Genomic DNA, 27,203 nt, shown 5'->3' with positions numbered 1-27,203 from the left:
TAATAATTTTCTCCAACTAATAATAAATAAAGTAATATAACTTTTAACAAAATGAAAATTCTAAAGCTGTAAAATTAAATAATATACTTTGGAAATACCTATGGCATTAGAAAAAGTATTTTTAATATTACTTTAACAGTACCTGTATATTGCCAACCATTTGGATTTTGTAATCATGGAGAAACACAGTTTTGCATGGAAGTAATAACGATAACGTGGATAAGTCAAATTGTTCACAAATCCGATCTTAAGCATCCCATAATATTTAAACCACGATTATAAGTAAGTAGGTTGTTAAAGTATATTATGCCTACTACTTACTTTTATACAAGGTTTTCCAATAAGAGGTGTTATTTTGATATTCAATCGTAAAAGATCAATGGTTTCGTTGCTTGTGTGGCACGTAGCGCCGTTTTATTGAAAGTAAACGTTGTCCTGATCAATACCATCTAATTTCAGCCATAAAAAATTATTAATCATCTCTCGAAAGCGCAATCCATTCACCGCAACTGTTGCTCTAGCCTCATTTTCAAAAAAGTAAGGTCCAATGACTCCGCCAGACCATAACCCGCACCAAACAGTCACACGTTGAGGATAGAGAAGATTTTCAACAATAACTCTTGGGTTTTCCGAACCCCAGATGCGACAATTTTGCCTGTTGACGAAGCCACCGAGGTGGAAATGGGCCTCATCACTCAAGATGATTTGCATTTGATTCACTCAAGTGAATTTTAATAATTTCAATGCGTTGTTGAAGCGTGTATCGTTCCATTTTTATCAATGACGTAGTTTCTACTTGTCAAATGTCAAAAAATTACAGCTTTAAAAGTAAAATCTACTGAAATAGCGGGCTATTCAAAATAACACCTCTTATTGGAAAACCCTGTATTTTGGTGTTCTTCGGATGGTAACAGGGAAATAATTCAAATTAGTTCTAAACTCTGCAACAAAATCCTACAACATAACATGATGTAATAAATAATTTAAGGTTACGTTGTTAAAACCTTGATTAATCTTGAATTTGAGACATGGTTTTGAACGTTGTTCTGTTTTTTTTTTTAAATATATTTTTTATGGATTAGACTCTAATCTCTAAGTGACATTTACCATTACATATTTAACTTATCCGGATGTAGTAAACTAAAACATTTTTAATACATGGTTCCTTATCTTACTGGATTGTTTTTTTACTACCGCACAAGAGTTCCAACTGCTCCCGACCGTCTGGTGCCAGTGAGACTATGGCATCCCCAATTCGGGTATGGTGTGATGTTGAAGGTAGAGTCGGGAGGGGAATGAGATGGGGAATAGGAAGGTGGGGGAGTACCTGGCTGTTCAGATCTGATTCTCAAATACGGCTAAAGCAATTTCAAGCAACGTTTCAATTCTCAATGATTGTTTTAGACCAGTGCGATACTGATAGCATATTATTTTTAATAAATTTTTAATTGCCGGAAATAACACAAATAAAATTTACGGGATTTGAACCCGAGACCTTCGGATTCTCGACCACGGAGGCTTATTACCCTTACATTCCAGAACCCTTCAGATATATTATATCACCCGATCCAGTTTGCCCACCTTGTGCCGGCTCTGTTTTATACTAAGCATGTCAGTTATGCATTTATCCATTCAACAGCCTCCACTTTCAATGATCAGTTTCCTTCTGTTATTCGAGTGATACGGTGCTTTGTGAGTGAATTCAAAAATAGTTTTAAAATCCACAATTTATAAGTAAGTACCTACCTTTGTCCTAGTCTTATTATATTTTTAATAGGTACCTACCCTCTAGTACAGACTCGTAAAAACTGAATTTTTGACACATCAATTTCATATTTATTGTTGTCAGTTTTAATTTGTAGAACTTAATTTTAATTTTTCTTTTTTGTAATCAATAATATTATTATTAAATTTACAAAAATAATGTTTATTTAAAAGCAGGTTCTGCTGTGTAATGGGGTATTATCACTGATTAGGTATTTTTTATTTGGCTTATGTTTAACTGCTTACCAAATTGAGTAAAAAGTTAAACAAACATCATTCACTAGGTAAAGGCCTCCTTTTCCCCATTCTTAATTTTCCATGTGATAAACAAACACTATCGTTTGATTATTTCTTTCGTGTTAAAAATGCAGTCCATTCGTTTAGTACCAATCTTCGGCACGATTCAAGTACCAAAAGCTCGGTAATTTTAAATGGAAACGTTATGGTTTTGAATTTTTATGTATTCCTACAAAACCTACAAACACGTCATAATCTACCATAAAAAATAATGTACAAGATGAAAACATATTTTTAGTTTAAATATCTACGTAGGTATACCACATACCGCACTTGTTTCCGCCCATTATTCGCATACATTGGGTGCTGAGCGTCATCTCGCTCGCTCGCGCTATTACCAAAGCTGCGTTAGGGGGTATGGTAACGTCGCTGCCAGTAAGTCAATCCAACCTCGGTCGGTTGATTAAAACAAATTGAATAATATGTAAGCCATAAGAAAAATTTGAAATAAAACTTATGAAAAATTGGTATTATAATAATAAAATGCGTGGGGTAACTGAGTCACCCCTCATTGCAACCGAAATTTTGTTATTCGCATTTTATTCGTATATTTTATTGCAAATTATTCATACAACTTATATTAAATATAATATTAAAAATAATTTTCATTTTACAGTTCATTTTATTACTCAAATCTTCATTTATCAATAATAATAACCGCATTTAACATGACAAATAAACACGACGTAGCAGCATCCCTCACGCAGAATTGATAATAGCACAAGTGAGTGAGATGGCGCATACCACCTGCTACTGGGTGTGTAGTTTCAGCTGTGGGTATCGTTGATCCTATGATAGATTACGTTATAAGCGCGCTATATTTTCGTGGCTTGGCCTATTTCAGCGTATCGCTCACCATACATTCCCGTTGGTAGTGTATGGCGAGCGATGTGCTAAAATAGACCAAGCCATGATGCGTATAGCGTAATGTGTCGCATACCTTATGAAATATTATTTGTTGCAAGGAATGATACATACATATTCAAAATTATTTTTTTTGTTTTAATGATGCACTTTTGTTGTTGTTGTTTTTTTTTAATTGAAGATAATGTATTTTGATTGTAGGTTTTGTACGAATAAAATTAAAAAAGGGGTTTATATTTAAAATTATTTGACTACTGAAGAGATTTTGACTACTCCTATTGGCAACGGGAAGGTTAATTATTTGTAAGGTATTTCTGATAAGATTATTTTACATGGTTGTATGACCAAGGAATCATAATGAATTGTTATAGCACATGAGAACGGTAAAAATAGAATGGAGTAGACGTGTTGAAAAGCATTTATAATCTATTTAAATAAAAATGTAAATGTTCGTTAGTTAAAAATCCGAAAATACTTCACCGATTGCTTTGAAATTTTGACACAAAGTTGCATTCGAATACGCGTGTGTTTTGATATACCTACATTATATAGCTGTTACCAGTGACAGGTAAAAACTCATAATTATAAGCAATAATTAGTCGCCTGAAATATCACTACAAATTGAAAATATCACCCGAGTAAAAATAAATGCCGCCAACGGGAATTGAACCCGTACCTTCTGATGTCCGGTCAGGTGCTCTGAACCACTAAGCTATGTCGGCTTCTTAATTCAATATGTACTAGTACCTTTTTTTTCTTCTTTTTATTGTTCTTCAAAGTACAATCCCATTAAACCGCAACTAGGCAGTTTGTCAACAGGATGTTCATGTTCAATTACAATATAACATATTTTCATAATATTATTACTTATTACAATACAACTTATACATCATATTTATCACAAACCACTGCCACAATCAAAATTATTATTAAAAAGAGTATCTCTGCTTAGTAGCCATGTTTTCAGCATATATCTGAATCTCTGAGGTAATTCGCATTTTTTATATTGCTTGGTAACATGTTGAATATTTTGGGCACGTTGTATTCCAGGGTTCGCTGTCCGTATTTATTATGTTTTGGTACAAGCATTCCTTCATTTTTTGTGAACCTAGTATTGTGTACATGTTCGACTTTCCTCTTATATTCAGAGTCAGATATATGCTGAATCAATATTTTGTGCCATAATAAGGCCTGTACCGGTAAGACAGTCAAGTTCCGATACAATAATGATATGTTTCGCCTCTGTGAAAATATCTGTTTTGGAACTAGTAATTTAATCATAGAATTTTGTACTAATTGTAGGTAATTTAAGTTAGTTTTGCTAGAGTGTCCCCATGTGGTTATTCCATATCGTAAAGTAGATTCTGCAAGTGATAAGTAAATTATTTTTAAAATATTCACAGGAACGAAACATTTCAATTTATACAGTTTACCCACTATCGCCCTCAGCTTTTTACAAATTTTGTTTATTTGCAAGTCCCATTTAAAGTTGCAATCAACAGTCACTCCCAAATAAACATATTCATTAACAAGTTCAATACTATCGCATCTGTAGTTTACCCACTATCGCCCTCAGCTTTTTACAAATTTTGTTTATTTCCAAGTCCCATTTAAAGTTGCAATCAACAGTCACTCCCAAATAAACATATTCATTAACAAGTTCAATACTATCGCATCTGTAGTTCCGCAAAATGTTTTGATGAATACATGCAAAATTGTGGGATATTATTTCAGGCTCAATTAACAATTACTGCTTATAGATATTTTCAATTTGTAGTGATATTTCAGGCGACTTATTTGTTATCCTTTATTTATTTATTTATTTTATTTATTTATTTATTTATATATAATTTGTACATTTATTTATAACAATTACAGGTAATAAAGCCTAAGACGTTATAATTGTACCATTTATGCAGTGTATATGCAATGCCAAAAATCTCGCAAATGCGCTATAGGACACAAAAAAAAAATCTAATTTTTTATCTACCGCATTCAAAAAGTACGTAGCTCTCACTACAGGTGAGTTCATTAATAAATTAGTGCGGCTTGCTCTACTATATAGAAGATTGTGATGACGTCCTCGAGAGTGAGACTCTGGTACAAAAAAATTTAATTGGGCCAGTATCTCATTATTAGATAAGTGACCGTTTATTAGTTGGAAAAAATATTTAAGCAAAGCAATACCTCTACGTGTCTCTAGGGAGTGGTAATTGGTCATGCCTAATATATAAATCGATGGGTAAAGCCAAGGGTAACGTCCATAGAGCCGCGAGAATAAAAACCTTAAAAAAATTTTATGGACTCTTTCAATGCGTAAAGTGTATGTTAATTCATGTGGAGCCCAGATGATCGAGTTTGATTCAAGTACACTTAGGACTAGTGTGTTATATAATAACGTCAGTGTTTTTGTGTTACGAAACGGATATGAGTTTCTAATTACGAAGCCGAGAAGCCTGTATGCTCTGCTTATTAAATCATCGATGTGTTGGTGAAAAGTTAGTTTGCTGTCGTAAATAACTCCTAGGTCTTTGATTTGGTTTAGGTGTTGGAGAATAATTTCATTGATTGTATATTCAAATACATGCGGTTTCTTTGATCTTGTATACGAGACGATATTGCACTTGGGTGTACTGAAGTTCAAGCCATTTATTTTGGCCCAGTTTGAGACGCAGTCAATATCACATTGAAGGAGAATACAGTCAAGATGATTTTTTATTGAGCGATATAGTTTCAAGTCATCTGCAAATAGTAAATACAGCGAATGTGTGATGACTGAACCAATATCGTTAATAAAAATCAGAAACAGAAGTGGTCCAAGGATGGACCCCTGAGGAACTCCAGAAAAAACTATGAATTCCAAAGAACTGGAACCATTATAATAAACAAACTGTCTACGATTTCGAAAATATGAAGCAAAAAAACAGAGTAGTCTTTTGGAAAAACCAAATGAAGCTAGCTTATTTAGAAGAATGTCGATGTCAACCTTGTCGAATGCTTTTTCCAGGTCGAAATAAGCAACATCCACCTGTCCCCGATTGTCGAGAGTTTGTGATAAGAAATCTGAGATGCATAAGAGGTTTGATGTTACTGACATCTGGGGTCTAAAACCATATTGACGGTCATCAAGAATTGGATTAACGTGATTAAGTATATATTTATGTAGAATTTTCTCGAATATTTTCATGATGGAACATAGAACGGCAACTGGTCGATAATTCCGGATATCGCGTTTGTCTCCCTTCTTGTAGATAGGGGTTATTTTAGTTAATCTCCAGATGTCTGGGAGAATCCCGTTTTTTAGGCATACATTGAAGAGATGACATAATGGTGGTATTAAAAGGTCGGAACAACCCTTTAGTATAAATGTTGGAATATTGTCAGGACCGATGGAGTGAGGTTTCTTTAAATTTGAGAGTGCCTCCTTAACATCTTTTTCTGAAATACTGACCAGGTCGAATGAGGGCCCAATCTGTACAGTGTGAAGGGTAGAGTCAATATTGAGAGTTGGTTGGACATTTTTGTAAACAGATGAAAAAAAGGTTGCAAAACTATTAGCGATTTTATCATCAGTAGTCAATTCCTCTCCGTCAAGAATCATAGACTTAAATGAGTTGTTGGATTTTTTTAGATCCTTAATGTACTTCCAAAACTGTTTGGGATCGATAGATAATTTTTCTTCCATTGAAGTTAAATGATTTTTAAAAGCTTCACTGATTTCATGTTTTACGATGGAGCGATAGGCTGAAAAATTAGCATAGTCCAAGTTGTGACGTGTTTTTTTCCATTGCTTATGAAAAATATGTTTAATTTTAATATTTGAAATGATACTATTTGTGTACCACTTAGGATATACTCTGTGTGTCGTAGTGCGAGGTGTGGAAATGGGTATACACTTGTCGAATATATTGTAAATTGAATTGTAAAAATTTGTACATAATGCATTTATGTCTGTTGAACTTTGGCAGACCGGTTGCCATGAGCATTTAGAAAGCAATTCATATAATAAGTGGAAATTTCCTTTGTTGAATCTCCATGCGTTTATGGTTCTAGCTCCGTGATAGGAGGGAACTTCTATTGGACTTGGGTTTAGACATGAACTTGAAACACCTGAGTGAGCCTCACTAATACTTATAGACAAAGCAGGGTGGTGCTTATCCTCGTTTGTAATAGGGTCATGACATTTCTCAACACACTTTACAAGATCCTTGGCATTACATAAAACTATATCCAGAGTGTTATTATAATCATTACATATCAAGTTATATTCTTGCAAACCGTAGAAACATTTAAAATAATTAAACATGTTCACAGTATTGGAGTTACAGGAAGGGAGGTTCAAATCACCTAATATTAAGATATTTTTGTCACTGAGAAGATTATAATTACTTTCTATTTTTTCAAACATGTTGTAGTAAAACGAAGTTGAAGAACGAGGTGGCACATATATCACACATACGAAAACAGTTGAAGATTTCAAGGATAGCTTCACCCACAGGGATTCAGTGTCGGGGAGGTCCATTGAAGAAATCCTCTCAGCATGGGTTACAGAATCAGCACGAACAGCCAGGACGACACCCCCCGCTCGTGTGAGGCGGTCACGACGAAAGACAACATAATTCTCTGGAAATAGCTCTGAATTATGCACACTTGGTTTCAGCCACGATTCAGTGATTGCTATTAAATCTAAGCTATCTCGAGCAAATAGGTTGTTTTTAAATACTGCCAATTTCGTATTTAAACCTCGAACGTTTTGATAATATATAGAGAGGTTAGAATTATTTCTCACTCTTAGAGTGTTTCGTTTTATCATTGGTTGCAACATTTCTCCGAAACAACCACTCATTGAATGCAACATGATTTGGCCATATGTTCGGGTCCATATAAAACGAAAGCTTCGATTCCGGGACTCCGATCCGGAAAGAGGCGTAGTCAGCTTTGGCTGTCAATTTGACAACATCGTAAACAATTTCTTTGTTTATATTGAGAAGGAATTTTACAATATCCTCAACCGTAGTGTTGACATCGAATTGCCAGGCATGAATATACTTGCGCCTTTCAACGGCTATGAGGCCTTTATGCTCAGTCGCGGTACCATGAAGTACTGGTCGTCTTTTTTTCCTATGCGTGACTCGGCGCCAATTGGTGTTAGCCGAAGTGGAGGTATAAGCTTCCGTTTCAGATTCGGATTCAGCTGTATCGGTTTCTGCAGTCTTTGATGTTACAGTATCGGTAGGTTGGGCAACGGGAGTTGACATCTTTTTCGGTTTAGATGGGCCGGACAGCGGCCTCTTCCCCTTGTCGATGGTCCCAGAAACTTGAGTTGAAACTTGAGTTGTTTCGCCTTCCTTTGCTCTAGCTGTAGCACGGGTAGACATTCGGCCTTTGTTTACGGTACCTTTCTGCTCTGTGCGGGCGGCCGGGTGACCGGGCGGCGGCGGGGGCGGGGGCGGGGGGGCAGTGACATCGGCCCAGCGGCGGGCGGTAAGCGATGTATCTACCTCGCCTCGCGATGTAGGTACACTTTTATCACTACCGACTAGTAGTATTGACTTTATTTCTTTAACATCAGCTGTTAGGCTGTCAACTTTGGTGCTCAACACTTTTATTATATTAGTGAGCACATGAAGCTCATTCATAAATAAACTTGGATCGCTCATTTTTTTGGCAAAGTAATAGTATTCGGAATGAATATTCAAAAACAAACGGCGCGCGGCGTAATACGTGCGTTCCGCCGGCAAGGTAATTCTCCAACTTTATGTTATGCATAATACCTTGTCTTATAAACATTACTTTATCATTAAAAATTATAGGTAAAAACACGTTTATTTTGAAAACAGCGCCATCTGTTGGATGTAAAAGCAAAAGCGCTATTGTTTCCCTATCTGCACAGACAGACTGAGCCACAGCAACGTATGGCGGGGTACAGGTAGTATTAAATAAATAGATAACAGATTATTCATCACAATGATATTAAATATCATTCTTCTCGTAAATTCTATAATATGAGCGAAGATAAATACATTTTTTGATTTATAATAATTTAGAATCATAATAATATTGTAAACATATGGATATTTAATTAATAACGCTTCAGGCTATCTGTAAATAATGTATTATTTTACACTGATGGTGCAATTGTGCATTGTCTTCATTTGGTTTTGATAAAACATCGATTCTTTTGCAAACCACGTGTTTTTTTAAATACAATTTCTCTTTTGTTTTCGGTAATGAATGAATGAAATGAAACTACCCCACTTCCTGACATCCGATAGAGCTAAAACTCGTTGTCGATGACAATGCATTCTATCAACTTTTGATATACAAATTTCTCTGAAATCGGGTGACATTGCAGCAGTTATTATGCGAAACAAATTTAGTTTCTACCCGATCAGCATTTGGTGAAGCCAGGAACAGAAAAGTTCTTATATTAAATTTGAAAAATGTTTGTTTTCAGAAATTACAGAAATGTCGATAGAAACCTGGGACGTCCTTCTATCCATTGCCGGCTTCGTATCCTTTCTGTTTCTGTACGCTAGATGGGAGGACTCGCACTTCAGGAAGAAGGGCGTCAAGAGTGCCCCGGCCTACTTCCCGCTCGTGGGGCACATGACGGGCGTCGTCAGGAGGACGGAACACTTCAAGGACCTTACCAATAGGCTGTACAAGTGCTTCCCGGATGAAAGGTAATATCATATTCAAGTGCGAGGTTCATTATGTAGACAGATGTATACGGTTTCCTTCAGGAGAATGGAGCACTTTAAGAACCTTAGGCTTTGCTAGTGCTTCCCGGATGAAACGTAATACCATATTCAAGTGCAAGGTTCATCAAGGCTTCCTTCAGCAAGACAGAGGACTTCGAGGACCTTACCGGTAGGCTGTACGTACAATTGCTTACCGGATGAAAGGTGGTACCATAATTGCAAGGTTCATCATGCAGACATAGACTGCTTCATGATGAAAACTTCAAGGACCTTACCAACAGTGCTTCCGAGATGAAAGGTAATCCAATGTGCAAGGTCCACCCTCAGACGTAGACGGCTTCTTCCAGGAGGACGGAGGACTTCAAGGACCTTAACCAATAGGCTGTACAAGCGCTTGCCGGATGAAATAATGAATAAACTTAAAATACACTTTACCTCAAACTAATTTAGTTGTGTGGTATAATATTGTAATTTTGAAAAAAATCAGTGCACAAAATATACGTTTAACAGTAATTTTATTTTTATTGAAATTTCCGTTTTTTTTCCGTGACATTTTTATTTAAGTTTGCAATAATTAGCATATAGGCATCCATTATTCTGTACAAGTATGTTCGTAGTTTGAATATTTATATGTATACAACTCAAGATGAAATTCCTTCCCTAAAAACGAGTTATTTTCAATTAGGGAGGTATTAATTAACCTCAAGAAATGTACATTATATATTTTCCTTAGTTAAAAAAAATTACTTTTATTGTATTTTGTGTAAATTTTTTAAATAAATAAAAAAAATGTATTTTAAAAATATCGTTCTTGTGGAAGACCAACATTCAGCATCAAGACGTTACTTGAATTGGCTTTAGTCGTGTTTGGTAACTAGATATGAATCGCCAGGTATTTTCCTATCTTTCCCTTCCACGTCGGCCCCTCTGGCTTCAAGCTGTTGGGACTCTTGTGCGGTACACAAATGGAAAACAAATGTTACCTCTTTCCATATTGTAATCCAAATTTATTTTTTTATAATTTAATGACGATTGGTAACTATGTCTACTAGTTGTGTAAATTTTAAAACACTTTATTAAATACCCTGTATATGTACAGGGTGTATCGGCACGTACCCGACAAACTTTAACCAGCTTTTCCTTAGCAAATTTGGAGTAAAAAATGTGATGGGCACTTTGCTGTCCGGTAACATTTGTTTTCAATTAAAAACAAAAAATTATAAAAAAATCCACACTCCGTCACTGTTATTGGCATTGTTTCTCGTGTTCAACAGCTGTTATTAGCAAGTGTGTCAAAAAGCGTCTTCGCTCTTTCATACACACTAAATAATAATAGTTAAAAATGAGACGAATGGTGCCATGCCATTTCGTTGTGATTGTAAAAGCGCGCCAATGTAGGTACGTACGTATATTATTCAACGAAACTCGAATAAAATATTGCCAGATGGGTTTTCAAACTGTGACAAGGGATAAAACAGTGGTGACATGTGGTGAAAATATGAATGGTAAATTTTTTATTAAAAAAATGTTACTGGACAGCAAAGTGCCCAAAACATTTTTCACTCCAAATGTGCTAAGTAATAGCTGGTTAAAGTTTGTCGGGTACGTGCCGATGCACCCTGTATAGGGCCGTATTTATGTGAAAAAAAATAAAAATTTAGAAACAAAATGAAAAATACTTAAGGGAAAAGGACATATTATGGAGAAAATAATATATTTTTTAAAAACTTAATAGAAATAAAATTAAAGATTAAACTGAATGATAAAAACATAATTTATGTAAGTGCATGAACAATTAATGTATTGCATGTGAGCTTTATGCATTGGAATTGAAGGAAAAGTTACATATTAGTATGAAGAGTGCGTAAACTAGTTTTATAAATTTATTTAAAAAAAAGTTGAGTGTGTAAAAAAGTTGTTTTTATAAAAAAATTATGTTTACAATACGAGTAATATAATACATAATATTTAATGTTGGTCACACAACACCAAGCGGGGATACCAGGACAATATGTATAACATTTATATACATTTCTGCAGCATTCAGTATATATATACTGAATGCTGTAGAAATGAGATCCCTGAGGCATATGTGAGGTAAAACTGTTTCTGATCGTGTGAAAATTGTGGAGATCCGCTAAGAATGCAAGGCTGACGTAAGTGTAATGAGTAAGATTAAGAAAGGGGCGCTTAAGTTGTTCGGTCATATAGAGCGAATGAACGAAGAAAGGAGTGCAAGGAGAAAATATGACGCAAATCGGAATGGTAGGAGAAGTCGGGGATGACCGAGGAAGACATGGCATGATCAAGTGAATCAGATACGGCCATGTCTCAAGAGTCAGAATAATACATTAGTTGACTGATGAATGTGAATGAGGCAAGGAGTGTGTGTCAAGACCTTTGTTTAAGGTGTTTGGTGGTCCATCCTCTCTGCCTACCCCTGTGAGATAGCTGTGTTTTTTGGAGTTTTTGAGGTTTTCTCAGGGATTTCGAAATGGACCTGCTTTACTCTCTTGGCTTGGGAATGACTCTGGGAACAAAACATATCTAAATATTAGCAAATAAATATAAATTATGAAAGATAAAACTGAAATAAATAAATATGCTTTGAAATTAGTTTCCTGAGAGATTATCGGAGTATTAATCGATTGTTAGTCTGGAAGTGGAAGTTGAAGTTTCCATTGGCATCTCGAAGTGGACTCGCTTAGCTGCCTTAGCTTGTGATTTTTTTCTACAGATAAATGAAACATTAATATTAGTAATTAGGTTAATATATTTGTTAAGTAAAAACTATAGAAATGGAAAATGGAGAACTAACAAAACCTAAAGCAAATTAAACAAATCATTTTCAGGTACAACAGATATAGATGAGTATTTATATGTCACTACTAATGTAATGAACATTTGGTTCTCCTCTAAAGTTCTCAATAAACACCCCCTACAAACTTTACCGCGTTCACCTTTAACATTAAAAAGAAAAACCTTAGTCACCATTCAATATTTTTCTTTCCCGGGATCTTTTGTTCTTTTTCTACTTGTTTTTGGACTCAACGAAGCCAGAAACAAAGGATACTCATTTGTTTTACTACCAAGGGCCCAGTATTCTTTGAATATAGTCTCCCTTACACCTTCATCGAGTTTTCTTTTGCAGTGTGTTCGACAGCAACCCATCTGCTTCATTTTCCTGGCGTTTGTGACTTTGCCATTCAAAGTAGTTTACGAATTTTTTTGTCACGAGTAAGCACCTTGTGTCACTCTTGCAGAATTTTTATCTGAAATTGCTGTTCGTTTGACACACCGAATCACAGGTAAAATATTGTCACTACCTGAAATCTAATGGAAAAAATTAACTTCTTCATCCGAACTCACATGATCTTTGTGATCTTGTTTATCTGTATTCAAATCCACACTGCGCTGGGATATTACAGTTTCATCTTTCACCCCCCAGCTAGATTAGCGGAAGTAGATTCAACTCGTAATAATAGAAGAGTATGTATGATACGATGTATGAATGTGAATGAAGCAAGGAGTGTGTGCCAAGAACGAGTTGTTTGGCGGTCCGTCCTCTCTGTCTACCTCTGCAGCGAAACGGCATGATGGTTTTTTAGTTGGATTCAACTCCTTAATTCTCACCATCATAATTATTTTTGACAAATACAACACGAATCTTCAACAGATCGATCCAATAAATAACATCCTTCTTAATTACATCAAAGTTGCTATCTTGTATGTCATCAGTATTACCACAAACCTCATATTTAATGGTAATTATTACGAGTATAACTTTTCAAATTCCGCTGCACACACACACAAAAAAATATAAACATAACACTTAGTTAAACTTAATTACTACACTAAATAACTATTTATGTCGTGGGAGATGGTAAAAGTTGCATTTTTTCTCAGTTTAAAGCATGAAGTAACGTACAAATGATAAGATAAATATAAAACAATTAAAATGAAGCATTAATTTTTACACGTAATAATGTTAAATTGTTGTCACTTACCGTCACTGTTTATTTTGCCGAATTCATTTGATCTAATTTAAATAAGTTTTATAATTTTCTTTACTCGGCTACTGGAGTGCACGATGGCCTAGATTACCTAATTAAATAATAATCACATAAAAGGATCACAAACTTATTAATTAAACCATAAAAATAAACAAATAAAATGGGAACACAATTGAATAATGTCATAGTCAAGCCACAGCTGCTGATTTGGTTCTAACAGTACAAGTTCATACAAATTGAACTTATGCAAAACGTGTTGTTGCATGTAACTTCTGTTCCCAGACTTGTAATTCTAATACCACTTAAAAACAATATCATTTCAGTTATATTATTATAAACAATTTTTAATTGAAATATATTTTTGAGAGCCATTTCAAACAACGTTTCAATTCTGAATGCTGGTCTTACACCAGGGCTATACTGAGAGTATTTTCCACTCTGGAACGTGCCGCAAGTATATTATATTCATCAAATAAAATTTTCTTGCGCACGGCGGGATTTGAATCCGTGACCTTCGGATTGCTAGGCGCGAGCCTTACCCCTCGACCACGGATGTAATAATATATCATATTCTACAGCAGTGCTCCGCAACCTTTTCTCACCTACGATACACCAAATTTCTTCCTAGAATTCCGCGGCACACCAAAAGCTAAAATATATAGATATTTAATTGATACACAAATTTTACAATAATTTCTTGTTTTTTATTTGAAAAGTATACTTACATACATATAAATATAACATATTTATTTTTATGTAATCTTAATAATTATTAAAAAATAATAATAAAATAATGAGCGATTAATTGTTAAATTATCCTGCGCTTTTTTCAATGAACACAAGTTTTATATTCGGCTCGATTTTTGACAGCGCAACCCGAAGTTCTTGGTCAAGACCTTTTAAGCATGACCGCCTATCATTTTTAATTAATACAAGCGTTGAAAAACTTTGCTCACATAAATATGTCGTTGAAAATGGAAGTAGTGTTAAGAATGCTTTCACGGAAATGTGAGGATATTCTTTTTAACGTAAATCCAGAAAACATGTAATTGATCTTCGGAGAAGTGAAGTATTAATGTCATGTCATTATTTAAATCTGTAAATTCCACTCAAATTTGCAGAGGCAGAGTGCTTCCGTAGAATTTATTGCATTGGTTGCAAAAGGTTTTCGAATCCAATAGTATTGTTCCGTATTAATGGAATAAAAATACTGACCAAATTTCTGCTGAAGCATACTTAAATGTTGTTGGGCCAGATCCACAGTTGATTGTTTGTTTTCAATTGTACTATGATTGATCCTTTGGTACATTTCCAAACATCCTTTTTGCAACTCTTTCTGCCAAAGTTCGTTATTAAGTTCATTCAAATGCTCGAATATATCAGCCACGTATGCAAGTTTGGCTATCCAGTAATTATCATCGAGGTGCTGATATAGTTTGGGAATATTTTGAGTTAAAAGAAACTCACACACCTCGTGACGAAGCTCAAACAATCTAGCCAAAACTTTGCCTCGGGATACATTTCTGCACATTATTCCAGAAGATTCGCGAGTTTAGGGCTCTTGATTTAATTATGTTTACAATTTTAATGCATTCATTCATCGTGTTTAAAAGTTCCTCCGGTAAAATTTTGACCATCATTGCTTCTCGATGTATGCAGCAGTGTGTAAATTGTAACGTTGGATTTTTTTTTTGTTTTACACAAGAGACAAAACCCTTTTTACTACCCGTCATTGCCGCAGCGCCATCCGTGCAAACAGCAATACAATTGCTCCATTTAATATTATATATTTTGAAGAAATCATCGGTTACTTGAAAAAATTCTTCACTGGTAGTTCGCTCTGGAACCTCCTTACAAAATAAATAATGTTCTTTAATAAAGTCAAACTAATCAACTCGTCAACGAAAAGTACAATAGCTGTCAACTGTGCTTTATTTTTAATATCGGTTGTTTCGTTGATCGGAATTGCAGCCAATAACAGTTTTCTAATCAGTGTTTCTAATATATTGTGAATACGTCTTTTAACAGTATCTGCAGACAATGAAAAATAGACAATATTATGAAAAATATTTTCTCATTGTGTATTAAATACATAATGAAATATTTTAAAATGTCAAATACATTGAATTTGCCCGCGGCACACCTGTGTCCGGCTCACGGCACACCAGTGTGCCGCGGCACACCGGTTGCGGAGCACTGTTCTACAGCAATGATTCAATTTTGGACAAATTGTAATTTATTGTTTTATGATGATCTAATACGTTATTAATGGTGTTATATACTCTTCGCCTTTTTAGATACATCGGAGTCCGACAGTTCCTTACGCCTCTAGTAATGGTGAAGGATCTGGAACTGTTGAAGCAGATAACCATCAAGGATTTCGACCACTTCACCGACCACATGGGGACCATAGAAGAGGACACCGATTCACTGTTCGGGAACATTCTCTTCTCTCTAAAAGGTACCAATTACAATATAATATGTACTTATTATTTTTATAAGCAATAATTATTAGCCTGAAACACTCATCCAAATTGAAAAATCTCCTGATAAAAGATACATGACGCCAACGGGACTCTATTATCAGGAGATTTTTCTCATATTTTCTCATATAAAATAAAGTTGGTTGTTTTCAGGTGAAAAAAAAGTAATAAGCAGTAATTGTTGAATGAAACACTTCATGTATCTTTTATCGGGAGATTTTTAAATATGGATGAGTGTTTCAGGCTAATAATTATTGCTTATACAAATAATTGTTACCCTTTGTGCTATGCATAAAAAATCTTGTCTTAAACATTAGTTTACCAAAAAAATAATAATAAATATTTGACAAGTTCAAGTATCTTCACCAAAAAATGTAGACAATTTGTCTCGACGCCATCTAGTGAGAGAGTTAGCACTTACAATGCCTTTCTCATATAAAATAAAGTTGGTTGTTTTCAGGTGAAAAAAAATGTAATAAGCAGTAATTGTTGAATGAAACACTAGTATGTAGAATTATTTCGCGGATATGAGATAAGCCGCCATAGCTCAGTGGCCAGAGCTGTCGAACGGAAATCGAAAGGACACGGGTTCGAGTCCCGTTGGCGTCATGTATCTTTTATCAGGAGATTTTTCAATGTGGATGAGTGTTTCAGGCTAATAATTATTGCTGATAAAAATAATTGTTACCCTTTGCGCTATGCATAAAAAATCTTGTCTTAAACATTAGTTTACCAAAAAAATAATAAATAATATGTACTAATAAATAATAGAAAACATAAAAACTCCGACGGTAAACACTACCTTTGGACAAAGACACCATAAATACCACGCTATTAAAGCATTCAACAGTCTTCCACTTGAAACAAAAATTGAGAAAAATAAAAATAAATTCAAACACAAAATAAAAAAATGGATTAAAGAACAAAAAGACAATATTACCAAAATACTATAACATAAAAGAATAAAACATATACACGCAACACAAAAAAAATATATAAAACACGCAACACGCACAAACACATATATCATTATAAATGCCGATTTACATTCTCCTGTGATATTTTTCTTTTAGTGTTATAATTATATTTTAATTTTTAATCTTAATTTTTTATTTTAAATTTATCTTTATTTTAATGTTGTTTTTCTTTTATTTTCTTTTAATTGTATAAATTCTTAAATTATAAAATGGGGGCCTCAGCACGGGTAAACAACCCAGTGAGGCCAACATTACTAAATTGAAATATGAAATATTGTAAAAAAAATGTATCAACAATAATAATAATAATAACTATACAACAATGATTTTTTTATATTTATATCTGAAAATCACTGGTCGCTTATTGGATCTCTTCTTAATACTAAAACAACGTGGATGTCCGCGTCTGTCTCTTTGTGAGATTTTTTATAGGGTTTTCACAATCATTTAGAGCATTTCTTCCGGGAGGTTTATATATATAAAACATCTATATTATATTTACAGAGTATAGAGAAAAGTCGATGTTTTGTAATCAAGTCGTAAAAAATATTTTCGGGCGCTTACATGGCTAAACCTTATGAGATATCTTAAAAAGGTCGTATAACCTCAAAAGTTTACTTCAAACCATTTTTAAGTCCCCGAGCAATGCTGGGTACGTGTCAGCTTGTTTATAAATAAAACAGTTGATACAATTAGATAAACTGGCGACTTTATTTAGGGCGACACAATACTTTAATAAAGGGGGGTTTCTTGAGGCTTACATTTTATTTATTTATTTAATATCAAGGTACAAGTATAATACATATAATATATAATGCACCAAATTACATTTAACAGAATAAAAATTAACTGTGGCATCCGATCATACAATGACGACAGAAAGTATAAAATTAATACTAGAAGGAGATATAAGTACATACAAATTATTATCAACAAGTATGAGTAGACTTACGTTATAGTTAACCCTTAAATGCATACTGTTGTAAAACTGCAACATACCGTTCAAACCACCTTTAACTCTTTGGTGTATACTTAATGCATGCCGTTTTAGAGTTATCAAGTTTACGGTAATATATTTTATCGAGTGGCATCACCTTTTTTTTCTTTCGCGAATGTCAAATGTCACTTTTTCTTCAACAAAGTGAAGATTCTCGAAAATTGGTTGGAGGTTAGAATTACAGTTTGGTTTTGCTGTTATTATTTTGATTTTCCTAGGTAAGTAGATACAATAATACTATACTTATATGTAATAACTCGTATTTTTCCGGTACACTTATTAGTTTTGAGATTTTTTTTTTAGGTTTTTTTTTTTTTTTTCATACGTAAATTGTTCATATTATTTTTTATTCAATACATGGTGTTGTAAATTTGCAACATTTTTTTTTAATCAAATATCATTAAAAAATTACAAATAAAATAAATTCTTTATATTTCCTTGCATATGCATGTAAATATCTACAAAACATATTTTTTTCCAGAAAAATTAATAAATCATGCATTTAAGGGTTAAGTAGTATTTATTAAGAAGAAATGATAGTTTAGCCTTCTTTACCTAGTTTCTGTGCAGTTAAACAGATCCGCTACATCTGCGTACCTATTACTAACTTCATGTAATCTAGGTACAAGCGAGTGTTTGGAATTAATTTTAATTAATTCCGACGACTTCGTATCTACAATATCTTTTTTTAGACCGATATCTACGGATGTGAATTATTTATGTTTAAGATTAGTAAAAACAGTAGGTACCTCACAATATTTAACGTAAAATGGTGCGAAAATTTTATAAAACGTTTTCAACTATAAAATTAGCGCTAAGCATCAGATTTTATTTTTCTAGGCGGTGAATTAGTAACTTCCCGGGGGATAAATTAGAAACATTTGAAATTTTAGTAATACGTTTATCAGAATTAATTAAAATTAATCCCGCGGAAATATCAATTTTCTAGGCCTGTTAGAGCAACTCGAAATTCCTTTTCGTACAAAACCCTGGGCAAAATTCATTACAAAATTCTGGGCAGTCTTGCAGTGTCGCGAAGGGTAGACAAAAAATATTGCAATAAGCAGTTATTACTCCAATTTAATGTGGTTTCCCGCTACGGATAAAATGAAGGGAAAATGTAAAAGTGAATAAAATAACGCTGTTTTCCCAATTCGGTTATTATCCTTTCTTTCCAGGTCAAAAGTGGAGAGATATGAGAGCCACCCTGAGTCCAGCCTTTACAGGCGCAAAAATGAGGGGAATGTTTGACTTTGTCGCTGAGTGCGGACAGCAGATGGCTGACTTCTACCTGGACCAGGCGAAACTACCGGAAAACAGAGGTTAATAATTACTTCTAACCAAGAAAAATTATTATCCTCTTGGTTGATGTCTTCTGCTCATTTTCAATCCAATTCGATTGTAATTTTTATGGAGGTTTCTTCTCTGGATTCTTCCAATGCATGTTGAAATTAATCGTCCATTTATATTCATTTATCCACAGCAGTCTTCTAAGGTCATGTGAAACGGTCCACGCTAACCTACAATCTTTCTTTTAAACCATGAAATTTTACTTATTGAAATACGTGTACCTATCTGATTACAGATAAAGGACTAATCGAAGTAGAGATGAAGGACTCCTTCACAAGGTACACAAATGATGTGATAGCCACAACGGCTTTTGGCCTTCAGGTGAACTCCCTCAAGGATAGAAACAACCAATTCTACCAGATGGGCAAGACGGCCACTGACTTCTCCGGTTTTCAAGTCTTGAAGATGTTCGCTTTCGTGTCTGCTCCAAAAATCATGAAGGTAATATATTATTTATTAATAATGTTCGTCTAAACGTCCTATTCATGTTTTTTTAGAATCGTAAGTAATCTATTACACTTTCCTTCTTTCAGTTTTTCAGAATACCCTTGTTTTCCGAGCACACCAAAAACTTCTTCAGACTTTTAGTGGCCGATACGATGGAAGAACGAGAGAAGAACAATATCATCAGATCAGACATGATCCAGTTGATGATGGAGGCTAAGAAAGGAGTACTGAAGCACGAAGAAATGTCTAGTGAGGATGCCAAGGAAGCTGGGTTTGCTACTGTGGAAGAATCAGCAGTCGGAAAGGAGTCAATCAATAGAAGTAAAAATATTTTAATTTTTAACATTTTTGATAATTTTACTAACCTCTTCGAATCTTTTAGCTTTATTACTTGGACAGTTTTCAGCAGAAAATTTAACACTTTTATTTAAAGAAACTTTTGGTACCTTATCGAGAAACAAGGTGCGGGTTATTAAAATAGGAAGCATTGTTACATTATCAAGACAGACAATCCTCAGAAATGCAGGAACTTTGCTTCTTGATATTTTTGCTGTCGAAATATGGTCATATACCAGCACCCAGAGGTTGTGTAAGAAATCACATATACTCGTATATCACATTGATTCACTATGCTGTTCTAGTACAGACATGTAGAATTTTTTGGTTATTTTATCATCGATTAAGAATAATAATACCTATTTCACCATTTTATAAAGAATTAGTCCACATTTATACCTTCATTTTGGGAGACTGGTGCCGGTACCGCCGCCCCGGGGTTGATGGGGTTGAAGGCGACACTTTCACCTCCTCACTTGGACTCTCTCATACCGTCGCTATATACCGCAGTAGGGATGGATTCTTACTTCTGTTACTGTTGGATACACTGACCCTCAGATTTCTACCCACCCTCATACATTTTCCCCTCCCAGAACCTCCCCTCCTTCATTTCCTTAAAAGATCATCCTCAAAGATGACATAGGTCCTGAGGGAACCTATTTTTCTTGGCGCCTTCTGTGTAATCTTAAATGTGAACACCGTAATAAGCCATAGTTTTATTTCAGAATGGACAGACGACGAGATTACTGCCCAGGTCCTGCTCTTCTTCATCGCCGGTTTCGACACCTCAGCCACGCTCCTGTGCTTCTTAGCCCACGAGCTGACCCTGCATCAGGACGTGCAGCGGAGGCTTCAGGAAGAGGTGGATGAATTGGCCAGCGCCAACGGAGGGAAACTCAACTACACCGATCTGCAGAGTATGAAGTATATGGACATGGTCGTTTCTGGTGAGTTTTTTCTAATCCATTATTACTGCTCTACATTCAACTATTATTTTCTTGTGAACAAAACTAGTTTCGAATTCTCCAAAATAAATGTTAGAGCTGAATTAGTCAACAGCAGATGCTGACATTGAACGCGATTATATTTATACATATTATATACACAACAAGGATATTCACAGACACAACACAAGGGCGTCCAATGAAAGCAGACTAATAAAAAGGACAAGGCAAATACGTGAACAGTTTATTCTACTAAAGAATGGAATATTTTATTGCGCTGCAGGAAACGATAAAAAACTGCACATAATTAAAAATTAAACATAGATTTTAAGAACCCAAAGATATTAGAAGAACGAGATGTGCTATGCGCAGTTCGTACTGAGTGGAATTGTTTTGCCGAGTGTCGCCGGTTTTGTTCACCAATACTACTGCACACCTTCGCTTGCGCTAAGGTATCCGCACTAATACATAGAACAGATTTCTGTGCGTACACGTCCCGATACCGTTCAAAGTACCCTAATTAGGTAGTACTCCGGCTACGGTCCGGCGACCAGCATAGCATATCTTGTTCTTCTAATATCTTTGTAAGAACCACACTAAACAAGATAAAATTTAATAATAACAATGTAAGTTATAATTTGTAACTTAAAAATAACTAAAATAGAAAATTAAATAGTGTTGTGTTCCCACGAACAGTTTTCAAACTCGTCGTGGAAGGAGATTTTAAATAATAGGTTCTTTGTGTTAAATCAGCGATTTATTAATACTTCGCGTATTACAATGGTGACTCGATAGTCGACCTAACTAGAAGCTGGCTAAATGAGATCTGAAAACACCTTGTCTAAGTTTGTCTGGGAGAATTCTAACCGGTCCTGGCGACTACCGGCTACTAGCTGCCATCTTGCGGACTTCCACGCAAGCTCTATGCACTGCCCTCTATGAGTGCATCTGTGAAGCTCTTACTTCCCAACAAATAGATACGAAATTTAGATATTGTTGGTGTTTTCACTTTTTAACTTTAAGTGACCAGCTCAAGCACGGAGGCTCCATCGAAGCCAGAGTCAAGCTAGCCTGACAGAAGCGGGTGTACTGTAGTACAGAGCCCGCAAATATTGCAGACCTGTTGACCCTGTACAAATCGAATGTGTGCCCCACTGTTGAATTTGGAAGCCACCTCTGACCCGGAGCCCCAAAATACCTGAAAAAAAACCTTGACTCTGTGCAGAAATGGGCGGTCCGTTTGATAGATTCCCCTATCTTTACAGGCGTATTGAAATCTTTAGAGCACAGGCGTCAGGCAGGTATGTTGTCCTTGTTCTACCGGTATTACAATGAAAGATACTCCGAGGAACTAGCGTCATTGATCCCTTTGGCGCCGGTGCATAATTGGAAAACACGCCAAACGCTCTCCCAACATTTGTACACCGATCACTTCTACGACTCGTTATTGAGTTCAACAGCTCGGTTGTGGAACGATTTGCCGGCCTCTGTGTTTTGATACTCACTCCTTCCTCATGATTTTCCTCCGGGTCTCCTGTATGGAGGTAATGTAAAAAAAACTCGATGAGCTGAGCCCATTGACTTATCGTCTTATTACATTTAGCCCGATTCTTCGATTGCCGAAAATATTCAATCCAAATTCACTTCAAATGACCAGAGAGCAATCCGTACACATACTTTAAAAAAAAATAGAGATATCAACTTTGTTCGTTTTTTTTTAATCTCTTACATATTGATGAGTTTTTAAAATATTTTTTCAGAAACCCTCAGATACTGGCCGCCATTTGTAGCCACTGACAGGAAATGCATAAAGTCTTACACCTTACCTCCGCCAAGTGATGACAGCAAGCATTCCTTACAAGTTTGTTATTTTTTTCTAATTACTATGTTTTTTTTTCAATGTTTACCAACTTTTGATTTTGTTGCCATCAATGTTCGCCTATACTTAACATGCCCTTTAAGATCTGCAAAATTTCCTTGCTTCTTTCACATTTTAATACATTTCACACAACACACAAAAAAAAAAGAAAAAAAGCAAGATAACTTACCGATGTGAAATACTGTTAATTTATTCAAAATCTGGTAAAATTATACGTTTTCCTGTTAAAAACGGGACTGTGGACCTATAACGAATGAATTGAAAGAGTTCCTAACAAAGGATCAGTCAAAAACGAGCGTTTTATAAGGACGACGGAACATGTGTTCATAGAAAGACTGATTGATATTGACATACTGATATTGTCGCATTGAGTCATGATATCTTTAGGAAAAGAAAACGTGTTCTCGATATATTCTGAATGAAGAATATTTTATCAGGAAGTTAGCATGCTGTCACTTTGTTAACATAATCTTTTTTCTCCGTACAATCTCTGAATCGACCACCCTCTATAAATTTGGTGCACTTGATCTTCCTAGGACGTCCTGCAGTCCTTTGATCTGTTTTCATCTTTGCATCATATTATATTCTCTTGAAAATCCTTTCTTTATTCATTCACTTTACAGAGTCAACCCATCAACGCATCTCATACATTGGTAGTTACCTACGCTGATATTAACCTGTATTTTATTTGCATATCTATTACTCGTATTATCATAATTTGCAATTCAGTCCAAATCTTCCACGATCTGCAAATGGAACTCATTTAGTGTATTCTGGTTTCCAGCTAAACCCAGGAGATGGTCTCTGGATCCCAATCTACGCGATCCATCACGACCCGCAATACTTCAAGGACCCTGAGACGTTCGATCCAGAAAGGTTCTCCGATGAGAGCAAGGGAGACATCAGACCCTTCTCATTTATGCCATTTGGAATTGGACCTAGAAACTGCATTGGTAACTATAAATTATATACTTTTATAATCTTACAGTAGAAAAGTTTAAGATATTCTTGCTTGTTTAGTGGTGTACATCGTAGGACTCACGGAATAGTTAATACTTCAAATAATATAAATGACTTCCTTATCGATTTGAATGGAATGGAATTTTTCGGTTCTAGCCCCGAAAGAGCCGATGAAAATATGGCATTTTGCCTTCTCTACACTGCCTGATATCGTATATTCCCACAAAATAAGTAACACAAGAAATATTGCGATTCGTGATCCAAATTTTTGGCCAATCGGGCCTTAAATTTCCAATTCATAACTGTGTTTCAGGATTATTACGAAATTCAAATGATCAATATAAAATGTTAGTGTAAGAGAAACAGAGCGCGTGCTAAATGGTCTAGAACCAAATGGAACTAATTCATAGGCACATTTGTTTCCATTCAAATTAGTATGGAAGGCACTTCTAGTTTTCTTCTTTATTCTATGTATATTCCATTCAATTTGATTTTGGATTTCTTTTAAGAGAGCGAATTTCTAAATTTGAAATTTAAAGCCCTGAATGGCCAGATATTTGGATCAAGAAACACACCAACATTTTTTTCATTTCTTGTTTTCTTCTTAATTCTTCAGTAGAAGTAATTATTGGTCTGCGTAAATGCATTCAAACGCATTTGACTGTAATAGCCAACAATCATCTGCGCAGGGGGAAACATTAAATGCTAGACGATTTTGTCTTCTGTCTTGGCATAACTCCTTGATTAATTCATTTTCCTATTCCTCAGACTCTTGACATGATTCGACTCATAATGGTTATTGTTTATTTTCAGGTTCAAGATTCGCACTGATAGAAATCAAAGCAGTTGTCTTCCATCTCCTGCACAAGTTTGACTTCGTGAAGATCTCCAGAACCCAGGATCCCATCCAGCTCAAGAAAGATAGGGTCAATATGCATTCTGAAAGAGGATTTTGGATTGGACTGAAACCAAGAAGATAAAACAATGGAAATGATTGTATTAGGTTAATGTGGTTAATTGACGTTATTACCCAATGACTTAACCATACATGTTTCACATAATTAAATGAAAATGTGGCAAGTTCCTTTCGATTCCTAATTTAAACTTTGTTCGTGTATGACAAAGATGGACATTCAAGGAATATGTGTGCATAAATGAAATATATAAGACCAGGCGGCGTTTACGTATTTAACCACTCGAGTGATTTTCATGCCATAATATGCCATTTTTGACACGCAAAATTCGCGCATTTACGATTTTTTAACAATTTTTTTATTATTTCTAAAAATATAGTATAAATGGTAAAATATGGGTAAATATATTGGCTATATAGCACTATAATCAGTTTATATGTCTTTCTAATAAAATTCAGAGATATGTTTTTTTTTAAATGAGAGTGAGAAATTTCTAAATCGAACGCCAATATCTCATATTCCAGTTATTGACGATGTCCGTTAAAAAATAAATATGCAAAGCTGATGCTCACAAAAATTGTCGAATGTGTTCGTCGAATCTCAGCCAAGAGGAATACTCGCTGCTCTGGGCTGGTGATCAAAGAATGGCGACTGCTTCCAATGCAAATCACATATCCTTGCTCCCTCAGGTTTGGCAACTCTCCAAGTCAGAATTCCAGGGCTGTCAATTTGACCAATAGCAAAATGACAATGTGTAGGTACTTAAAGGTCCCACACACCAAGACCATAGATGCGATGTAAGTAAAGTGTGCACACACGCTTGCCACTTTTGAGATCTCTAAAACATGTCTAAAGTTTGTATTGTCATTACAACTGTTTTGTTATTTTTTTAATAATTTTTTTTACGAGCACACACTGTTTTATTCAGGTAATTATGGTGTTTACCCAACTAGGTTCGATTGGCAACCTATTTTTTCGTTCCAAGATAAACAAAGGGTAACTTAATACAATAAATGTTGCGTACCGAAACGATTGGTATTCGACGAATGGACTGTAATTTTTAACAAAAAAATAAGATTAAGCAATCGTGTTTATGACAAGGAAAAACAGGAGTGGAAAAGGATCCCTTTACCTCGTGAATGTTGTTGCTTCAGTTGGAAGTTCTAATGTTGGTCTTGAATGTTCTGTGGGCACTATAGTTTATAGATGTACATCTAGTATTGTTTCATAATACGAACGGTTCTTGTATCACAAATATTTATTGTTTCACTACATGAACGGTTAAAAATATACAATATTTATTCTAATGTATGATGATTGGAGCTGAAAATATGACATAGGCCCTAAGGAATTCCCTTAGGGCCTATGTCATCTCTGGGGAACTCTGTGGAGGTTCTCTTTGAGGAAAGAAGAGACCCGTTTTGTAGGAGGGAGGAAATTAAAAAGTAATTAACATAATAATATTATATCAGATATCCCGAATTTGTTTAAACCAATCGGGTGATACACAGTATTCCACGCTCAATTATTATAATTATTGATACATTCACGATTTTTTTTTCATTTGTGTCCTTACAAAAAAATTATGTTAAATTTCTTTTTTTGTGTGGTTTACGAAATGGTCAGCTGTTTTATTTAAGATTTGAAATGTGGATGTGGCCATTTTGTTATCCGAACACACGTGTTATTCGCAAAAGTAAAGCTACTATTACACAAAAATTTTGTTAAAATATTTATTTAAAAAAAATTATAAATATAATTAGAATTGATTAAAAAATATTAATTATGATATTTCATTATATTATCAAGAATCCTCCCCCTTAAGTATGGCAGTATGGGCTTGAAACTTTGTATGTACGTATTTAACGAATGATCAGGTTTTTGTTCTTCCATCATTTGGTAATACTATCATAATTATCTTATAAAGATTTATTATTGATTTAACTAAGAATTTTTACAGTTACGATTGTCCAAAATCAAACTCGCAGAGAAAAGCAACATAAATAATTTATAAGGGATTAAAACATAAATAATAAGATGTGAAAAGTAATAGAATTTCTACCTTCTAAAAATAAGAACATGGTTACATCATGAGGTGCGACAAATACAATATTATCCAGATAATCCAGGAAGAAGATAGATTAAAATAAGAACATGGTTAATTCATGAGGTACGGCAAATACAATAATATCCAGATAATCCAGGAAGAAGATAAATCAAAATAAGAACATTGTTACATTATGAGGCGCGACAAATACAATATTATCCAGATAA

General features: G+C 34.7%; 1 protein-coding gene across 1 annotated transcript; it reads left to right on the top strand.

Moving 5' to 3' along the window:
• Window positions 1-1,677: 1,677 nt before the first annotated feature.
• On the top strand, window positions 1,678-25,140 carry LOC149410510 (cytochrome P450 9e2-like). The gene is made up of 10 exons (XM_089648266.1): window positions 1,678-1,734; window positions 9,383-9,611; window positions 15,940-16,103; window positions 19,278-19,421; window positions 19,685-19,890; window positions 19,983-20,217; window positions 20,958-21,179; window positions 22,937-23,037; window positions 23,840-24,008; window positions 24,829-25,140. Exons 2-10 carry the CDS (start codon window positions 9,394-9,396, stop codon window positions 24,993-24,995), a joined length of 1,626 nt encoding a protein of 541 aa, XP_089504392.1. The 5' UTR covers window positions 1,678-1,734; window positions 9,383-9,393; the 3' UTR covers window positions 24,996-25,140.
• Window positions 25,141-27,203: the final 2,063 nt, after the last annotated feature.

Source organism: Hesperophylax consimilis, chromosome 27, assembly GCF_061612785.1.
Source record: "Hesperophylax consimilis isolate HC1 chromosome 27, BYU_Hcon_1.0, whole genome shotgun sequence".
Taxonomy (NCBI): Eukaryota; Metazoa; Arthropoda; class Insecta; order Trichoptera; family Limnephilidae; genus Hesperophylax; species Hesperophylax consimilis.
The sequence above is the reverse complement of the archived record's forward strand: the minus strand, read 5'-3'. Positions and strand labels throughout refer to the sequence as shown.

Coding starts and splice junctions, on each gene's coding strand:
- LOC149410510 (XM_089648266.1), top strand. CDS start 9,394: ATGTCGATAGAAACCTGGGACGTCCTTCTATCCATTGCCGGCTTCGTA. Junction 20,218..20,957: donor AAAGGAGTCAATCAATAGAA/GTAAAAATATTT, acceptor GTTTTATTTCAG/AATGGACAGACGACGAGATT. Junction 21,180..22,936: donor TATGGACATGGTCGTTTCTG/GTGAGTTTTTTC, acceptor ATATTTTTTCAG/AAACCCTCAGATACTGGCCG.